The 8,504-nt window shown below is 44.0% G+C and overlaps 2 protein-coding genes across 2 annotated transcripts; one reads left to right on the plus strand and one right to left on the minus strand.

Annotated features, from left to right (window-relative positions):
• Nucleotides 1-117: 117 nt before the first annotated feature.
• Gnptab (N-acetylglucosamine-1-phosphate transferase subunits alpha and beta) lies at nucleotides 118-2,654 on the minus strand. Its single transcript, XM_018013359.2, has 2 exons — nucleotides 975-2,654; nucleotides 118-913 (listed from the first exon to the last, which is right to left on the minus strand). Exons 1-2 carry the CDS (start codon nucleotides 2,490-2,492, stop codon nucleotides 425-427), a joined length of 2,007 nt encoding a protein of 668 aa, XP_017868848.1. The 5' UTR covers nucleotides 2,493-2,654; the 3' UTR covers nucleotides 118-424.
• A 284-nt stretch (nucleotides 2,655-2,938) lies between these two features.
• VhaAC45 (Vacuolar H[+] ATPase AC45 accessory subunit) lies at nucleotides 2,939-5,214 on the plus strand. The gene is made up of 5 exons (XM_018013210.2): nucleotides 2,939-3,099; nucleotides 3,185-3,288; nucleotides 3,360-3,462; nucleotides 3,532-3,793; nucleotides 3,864-5,214. The coding sequence occupies exons 2-5, from the start codon at nucleotides 3,203-3,205 to the stop codon at nucleotides 4,574-4,576; spliced, it is 1,164 nt and encodes a 387-aa protein (XP_017868699.1). The 5' UTR covers nucleotides 2,939-3,099; nucleotides 3,185-3,202; the 3' UTR covers nucleotides 4,577-5,214.
• The last annotated feature ends 3,290 nt before the right edge of the window (nucleotides 5,215-8,504 follow it).

Genomic DNA, 8,504 nt, shown 5'->3' on the forward strand with positions numbered 1-8,504 from the left:
CACGCAAATGCTATTAACATTAACGGTCAATGTTAAGGCTGACAGCACTGTAATGCTTACATAAAAAGCTAAGCATTCGCTGTTTAGCAATAAATTTGCCGCGAAAACAAGAGTAAGTTACTATTTTAAAAATTCTATTTATTTACGTATGTATTACACTAATTGTAGAGTCCATTTAGCCTCATCGAATTAAAAGATTTCTTTGTTTTCCAGTTTGCCACGCTTAAAATTAGCCTCATGATTGCGCTTAAATTAGATACAGTCAGAGCTCTATGTTCTATATAACTAGAATGGAAATGGCGATAATCTCAATTAAAACTTATCACAATACGAAATTAAGTGAAATGTTAAGCAAAACGAACACAACCTTAAGGCTGATATTAATATCAGTAAATACATATACATATATAGGCATTTATATCCTCTACAGTCGCTGCACACAACGGCGCACGATCTTCGCCTTGTGCTGGCAGAGCAAACGTAGTAGAAAAATGACCAGAAGCAGGCTAACTCCATAGCCAACCACGAGGACGGCGCGTTTGCGTCGACGCCAACGTTGATAATCCGTCCAGGAGACGTAACGGTTACGGAATTGTGGCGGTAGTTCGAATTTGCTGCGACGCGGAAAGAAGGACAAATAGAAATCCTCGAGAAGATGACGCACCAGCTCATTGTCCTCGCCACGTTTAAAGTCCAGATTATCGTTGATGCAATTGAATTTACGTGGATTACGACGCATGCGATCAAGCGCCTCCACGACCTCCGTCAGATTCGAGGTGAGCATCATAAAATTGCTGTGCGAGGCGCGCTTCGGACTGACGTGAAAGCGATATTTGGGGCGAACGCCAAAGTTGGCGGTCAGCGCTTCGGCCAGCAATGGACAGCGATTTACCAACTCGCGGGTGATGGTGGGCTGCAGAAGCAAGAAGAAATCAGTTAACTATGATATAGGATTTGAAGTAGCCATCTTCTACCAAATTGGAATCCTCGTAGCGCTCATAGACCAATGTCGAGTGCACAATCTTATTGCTGTTTACATCCTGCTCCACATTCCTCGTGCAATTCTGCACCACTTCCTCAAAGTAGCGCATCGCTGACCAATCCAGCGGTGGTGGATAGATGCGTGTCAGGCATGTGCGCACCTCACGATCCGACCAGGTGCCCGAGCCATCCGTGTCGAACTCATCGAATATTTCCTCAACACTCAGCGTTCTCGTCTCGCTCATCAGGAACGAATAATAAGCGAACGCGAATTGCAAATCCGTTGCCGCACGGAAGCGTTGTTGAGCTGTCTGCTGCACCTGTTGCTGGAAGCGCTGATGCATATCCTCGACAATGTCGCGCTCGATGAGGAAGCCCACATGAGCAAGCACATGGCGCGCCTTGAAGCCATAGACGCGATTGAGCAGCATATTGGTAGCTATCAGGGAATGTGAGTAGATGTCTGTGGAGGACTTGAAGTCCTCCTTGTGCAGCAGGTTGCTGGAGCTAGTGCTGCTCACATCGAACTCTGGGTTGAGGGACTTCAGCTTATCTTTATTGAAGCGCTCCACAATGCGACGCAGCTCCAGCAGAGTGGAGACATTGCGATGCTTCATCAGCTCCTTAAAGTTGGTCGAGCTGCGCTTGAACAGCTGCTGCAAGCCCATATTGGGAAACTTATGTACAGGCGGGTGGGCCACAGGAGCAGCTGCTTCAGCTGCTTGGTGCAGCTCATGCTGCAGTTGACCAGCCGCTGCTGCTCCAATGCCGCCCTCACTGCAATCACCGCCATCATATTGGCAGGCATCGATGTTACAATGACGATCGCACGCACCGTCGCCTATATAGGTCCAGGGGCAATCCAAGGCACAGTCGGGCACCATCCAGGCCTGATAGACGCGCACGCCCTCCGCCTGTGTATACAAATCCTCCGGATACAATGGAGCACCCAAAAAGATATCATCGTTGAGATAGAGAAATCTCTTGGACAGCTTCGGTATGCGGTGTATAAATGTCTCAATGGCAGCACTAGAGAATGTGGGCAATTGTTTGGGATCTGGAGCGAGCAGCTCGTGAGGCACCACGCTGACCTTTTCATAGTTCAAGTCCAGCCAGCTGGGTATTTGGCCATTGGTCACAATGTACACATGTCTTATCCAGCTGGCGTGCTTCTCCAGCGAACGCAGCGAATACTTCAGCTCATTTTTGTCATCGAATCTCGAGGGATCGTAGTTGGCATCATATCTTCGAGCCAATTCTATAAAATCGGGATCGGATCCATTTACCCAGGTATAGACGGCATCTATGGGCGCACAATGAGTTTCGCTATAATGTCTACTGTAATGGCCATCTGAAGCATTGAACATTTGCTGCCCTGCCAGCCAGAACAGCACGCAGAGTGCTCCAAATATTGCTAGGAAAATCAGTTTTCGTCTCGACTGCATCTTAAGCCGATAGATTTTCTCAATTGTACGCCGCATCCGCCGATGCCACCGGCGTCGCAGACGCATTTCGTATAACCTATTTTGCACTACATTGCCACACACTTTCCGTGCACGTTGAGTAAATAAATTCCCTTTGTTCTGCACACAATTCACTCAAAACAATAAAACGAAATTGATTTTAAGTCGGCCTTTTATTAGTGATGGGCGTCTAATTAGGGCACACTAGTGGCTGAGCTATCGATAGCAACTATCGCGATAAAGGCATAAATACTGCGACCAATATTATACCTATTTGAAATTTGAATTCAAATTCGAATTTATTATGAACTAATTATATATTGCACAATAACTGTTTTTGTTCATTATTAAATAGATGGTGTATCATTTACTTTTTATTATTTACACTACTCACAATATAAAAGCGATAGTAATTTTTAATTAGTGCCGCTTTGCGGTGTGGCCATATTTTCATTCCCACTGCGTCGCCGTGACTGTCAATGCCAAATCGACTGAAATATCGATTAATTGCATTCGCAATCGGTCAGCTGCTTGTCCATCACATGACCTGTCATATGAAAACTTTTTCACTCTTGACAGCGCAAATCGAGAATCGGGCCGTGCAAAACGAAAAAGTTTTAGCTCATTTTTCGTTTGTAGTTTTTGTTCATTTTTGGTTGGTTTTATTTTTTAATTGTGTTTAATTATGTTCGTTTATTGATTCGAGTTTCATTTCATTTTAATTTGATTTAATTAAACAGCGAGCCACGCAACTAAAAATGCTGTGGAAATCGGTGATTGCTTTGTGCGTCATTGGAGTCGCCTTGGCCGAGCAGACGCCCGTTTTTCTATGGGGTGCCAACAGGTGGGTGGCTGCTTTCCAAATATTACCTTTATACATGTAACTATTTACCATTTATTTATATTCAATAACAGTGCAACGAAGCCATCGCTGCGCACTGTGCCTCAGGCTGAATTTCAAGAGCAGTTGACGACTTTGCTCAAAGATCACATGGTTGTGGCCTTCGAGGAAAATGGCGTAAGTGCAAATGCAAACTAGCTTGTGTATTTTCAATAAGTATATTTGTGTCTGTCTACCTCTCTCCAGTTAAGCAGCAAGGATTTCCTGTGCTCCACCAACGAGGCCCAGTCCTGCTATGCTCAGCTGCAGAGCGTCAGCCCCAAGACCTATTACACAAGCGTCGAGAATCCGGCTGAGGCATTGCGTGTAGCTGCCCAGAAGCGTGAACACAACAGCGTCGATGCCAACGGCCAGCTGGTGCATCCAGTCAAATGCGAGGCAGGCACCGCTCAGATTGTTTCCTTTGAGAATGTGGAAGAGACACGTGCCGCAACGCTCCAGTCACATGGTGAGCTTCACTCAATGAGAGTTGTCCATTCAATTGATTAATTCTTATCGTGAATATTACCTGTAAACAGACGCTGCCATTGCTGCCATCAGTCAGCAATTGAAGTGCAAGGTTGCCTATCTGTATTTCGCTGCACCCGCCACGGCGCCCGTTGTCCAGCGTCGCGTCCGTCGTTGGACGTCGGCGGAGACAGTTACCAATAGGTTCTTCAGTGGCAATCAGTTTGCCATTAGCTTCGTAAATGTTGAGTACTATAACCAGGCCGCTGGCACCACGACCCCACTGAAGGTTCTCGACATGAAAATCACCAACGCCACCAGCATTAAGTTCTCCGTTGCCCTGTCAACCGATGCCTCAAAAGATATCACCTTTGACGTTACCTATGGCGCTGAGGAGGGCTACTATACGGTGAGCAATGCAGCCTATGGCACCGATACATTCCGTACGCCTGGAGTGACCGCGCCGCCAAGCTTCTCGTATACCTGCGGCAATACCACCTGGTATACACCCGTCAATAAAGAAAACCAGATTAATTCGCTGACCTGGACCTCGCTCCAGCTGCAAGCGCCATTCAGTGATCAAACGCCGTCAGATTTCGCATTCGGCGATTCCTGGGATTGTGTGGGCTTCGTAACGCCCGGCATTTTGATGGGCCTGTTCGTCATTGTCATTTTGCTGGTGATCGTCTTCCTGGGCATGTGCTGGATGATGGACATCAAGACCATGGATCGTTTCGATGATCCCAAGGGCAAGACCATCACGATCAATGCTAGCGCCGAGTAGATCGAGTAGAGTAGCTATTACCGTCTTAGCTTCATCTTTGTTTTATTTTATTCTCTTTGTTTACCTTTTGTGAATATATAGTAGCGATATCCGATATCCGATATATTCAATATTCATTCCTACCTTCACATAATTACTATAATCAATACTTAAATAACAAACAAAACAAAAAAAAAAAAGGCAGGAAATTAGCGCTACAATTTATAAATCATACAATGTACAAATTTATGCCCACAAAGTTGAGAAACTTCACATTCAGCATCAAACAAGAAGAAGAACAAACACACATGTGCAGCTTCTTGACTTTGCAGCCGTAAATTTAATCATATATTTCTTGATATATATAGTTTTGCTTGCGACGACTTTTGCTGCTGCATTTGTTGAACTTTTTATGCAGTATTTTGTTTAAGTTGAAAATGTTAACAAAAATGCACAAAAAATTACTTTTAAGGACGCACACTATGTTATGTTTGTGTGCGTGTGTGTGTATGAGTTATGCGTGTGTGTGTGTGCGTATGTGTGAATGTATGTGCAGGAATTTGTTTAAGCTAAGCCCGATCCTTATTTTGTCATTAGGCGAAAATTTATTGTATCGTATGCGCTTGTATGATAATATAAATCATTAATGTATGCCCGAACCCGCCCACAATAAAGTTTTTCAATTGTTTTACAAACATACCAACAAAAATATAAATAAATACATAAAAAAAAACAACAACAACAAAACAAGAAGAACAAATCGTATCGACTTAATTGAATTCCCACAGTTGCCAGCGCACCAAAAAACTCATAAATACAAATCAAAAGTTTTATGAAAATTTATTGACTGCGCCTCCTGCCACATTTTGTTGCAGCTGTTGGTGCTGCTGCTGGTGCTGGTGCTGTGGCTGCCTCCACACTTCACATAAGGATTAAAGATAGATGGTTATATATATATGTGTATGTGTGTGTGTGTCTCAGTGTGTGTTTGTGTATTCGTGTTGATTGTTTGCAAAAACTTTCAAGTCTCAAAAATAGTTTTATGTAACACTTTACGCTTGCCTTCGGCTTCGGCTCCTGCTCCGTCTCTGGCCTGGCTCCTGCTCTGCCCCTGTGTGACCTGCAGCTTTCATTAAGTTGTTTTAGCTGGATGCTCAAAAGGCATTGTTTATGACATTTTAATCTCTTGTTTATCCGCTTGACTTTATCCCAAACGTCAGCAAACTGACCACCCAGACACTCCAAGCACACCCAACTCAGCCACCCACTCAACCCGCTCTCTGGTCAAGGATTTCGTTGCTTGGGCATAGCACGACTATCAGATGAGCTGCTCAAAACTTGCGACATTTATATATGTACACACTTTATACTAGTTTATCTATATATTTTTAACTAACAAACTACCTTAGTCAATCGTAGATCTATTTCTGGACAAAATCTTGATTTTTTTTTTTTTTTTTTTTTTTTTTTTTTTTTTTTTTTTGGAAATGTGAAAAGTAAGTCAGAACGATTATTTCTGAGTTGAGTTGATTTTAGTTTAAACTGTGTAAGTCATATATAATAAGAATTATATACAATATAGGGAGACTTGATCAGAAATCTATAGATTTTTACTAAAAAAAAAAAAACTTATAAAGGAATTATAAATTTTGTTTACACAGCTCGATGATACTTAGCCATTTAGATAATAATTATGTATAGATATATATGCTATGTATATGCTATATCTGATATAGATTATATAGGTAACCATATAACTTCTATATAGTTATGCAATATTGAAAGTAAGTCAATGTTTTCTTATTTTATTTTAGCATGTAATAAGCTTAAATTAACATAGTTATGCCACCATATATTTAATTAAAGACACAAGCCGAGTTTATTAGACGCTGCTTAAGCACATAAATATTTTTGGTCAAAACTTTGCACACCCGACAGCTACCGCCGAGTCTTATGACAGTGGGCGCTAAAAAGTATGCTACATAAGCAGTAGCAGCAGCAGCAGCAGCATCAGTTCACTTGCTGCTCGTCCGGCCGTCCATGCAGTCTAAGAATCCAGTTGAGTGCACCAAGTGCCTTTTTTCTTGTTAGCTCATTTTCTTCTTCTTGCACTTCTGCTTTAAAACGTTTTCCTTTTTGTTGCATTTGAAACAGGTCAGTGCGTCATGCACACCAAATGAGCATATGAAACGCTGCACCAAACATTTGCTGCCTCTGCTCCTGCTGCCGCTGCTGCTGCTGTTGCTGTTGCTGCTGCTTAGTTGGCTGGCAGCTGCAAAAAGAAAATTTGCGCTGGCAGACAATCTGCCTTGGCTAGGCTGCCGCTGCTGCTGCTGCTTCGAGCTCTGCCCGCCAGCCTTAGCCATGACTTTGTCCCTGTGCCAGCCCCTGCCTCTGCCTCTGCCCAAGTCTTATAGCTTGCTTTGGCCTTACTCCAGGCCTGCTTGCCCCTGCCTCTGCCCCTGAGCTCAGCCTTGCTTCTGCACTTTCTCCTCATCCTACCCCTGCTCCTGCTCCTGGCCAGCGGCTGCCTTGGCTATAGAAAACAGTAATTATGCATAAGTCAACACGCGACGCAGCGTGGCGGCATTCGTAATGAACTCCACTCAAAAGCCAAACGAGCACTTTGCTGCAAACCCCTCCGTTACTCCAGCTCCCTCACCCCAACCCGTGGGCTGCTTCATTACGCGCCAAGTTCAAAAGTTTTTGGCTGCCGAAAATGTCACCAACTGCAGAGTCGCCAGCAAACAAAACGAGGCGCAAATAAAAAAAAAATATAAAAAAAATGTATATAGCAGAAACGGAAACTTGTCTCAAAGTTTTTGGGAGTAGCCAAGTGCCAACTATGTAGGAGTTAATATATATATAAGTACATGTACATAAATAGATGTATATGTATATATGTAGATCTCTATAAGTATGTCTTGCATAAGTAACCAGGGCAACAGTTGAAGCTGCGCGTCGCCCGCTGTGCGCCAGCCGCAGCTCTGTAATAAACCCAGCTTGGCAACAAATTGCGGCATTAGAAGTGGGCACGGAGGGCGTGGCAATGAGCAAAGTCCAAGTAGTCAACAGTTCGGAACATGTGTTTTATTTGGCTGTGGCGCTTAATGCACCTAAATGCAGTTAGTAAAGTTTTTTTGTTCTGTGTTCTGCTGTGTGGCGAGTCATTAAGCTGACCACAGGGAGAAGTTGCAGTCGAGGCAGAGCAGAAAAAGGGGCATCTGTATGCATCTCTGGGTGTGTGTGTGTGTGTGTGTGTCTGCGATTGCGACACAGTCAAATCATTAGCGCAGCGAAAGCCGAAGTCAAACAATGCTAACGCCAGCAGGCAGCTTCAGTTAATGATGGCATTTGTGAAGCAAAGCAAAGCAAGGCAAGCTGTTCTGCTCTCTCTCCCGTTCATACTCTCTCACTCTATCTCCTTGACTTGCACTAGCTCCATCTCGCTCTTGGCTTAATCCCCAGCTGGTTAGCTAGTAGCCACTTGCAGAAGCCTCATTGCAGGCAAAGCTGAGCTGCTTATCTGCGCTAAGTGCCAGCGACCTGGTTGCGGGCCATGTTTACATACGCACACACACACACACAGCCCCTTTTTTTATGCTGGGCATGGCCTCTAATGAAGTCATTTGTGAACAGCTTTCAAACTGCTTTCGAGTATTGCCATGTCTATGTCTATCTAGGCATTATCAGATTTTCATAAAAACATTCTGTACATCGCAACCCTTTTTTAACCAAAAGCCAAGTGGCCCACACACACACACACACACATATATATATACTGCTGAGAGTTGGTCAGCTCAGCCGGACAGAAATTAATTAGTTGTCATTTTTAACAATTGAGCGTGACAAGAGGATATTGTGCCCAGTGCCTGACTATGGCCAGGACATCTCCTGCCCGGCCCACCTCTTGGTCTGCTGTGGCTCTGACAAATGATGTTGGCGCTGT

Source organism: Drosophila arizonae, chromosome 5 (assembly GCF_054131065.1).
Source record: "Drosophila arizonae isolate 15081-1271.41 chromosome 5, UAZ_ARI_1.0, whole genome shotgun sequence".
Classification (NCBI taxonomy): Eukaryota; Metazoa; Arthropoda; class Insecta; order Diptera; family Drosophilidae; genus Drosophila; species Drosophila arizonae.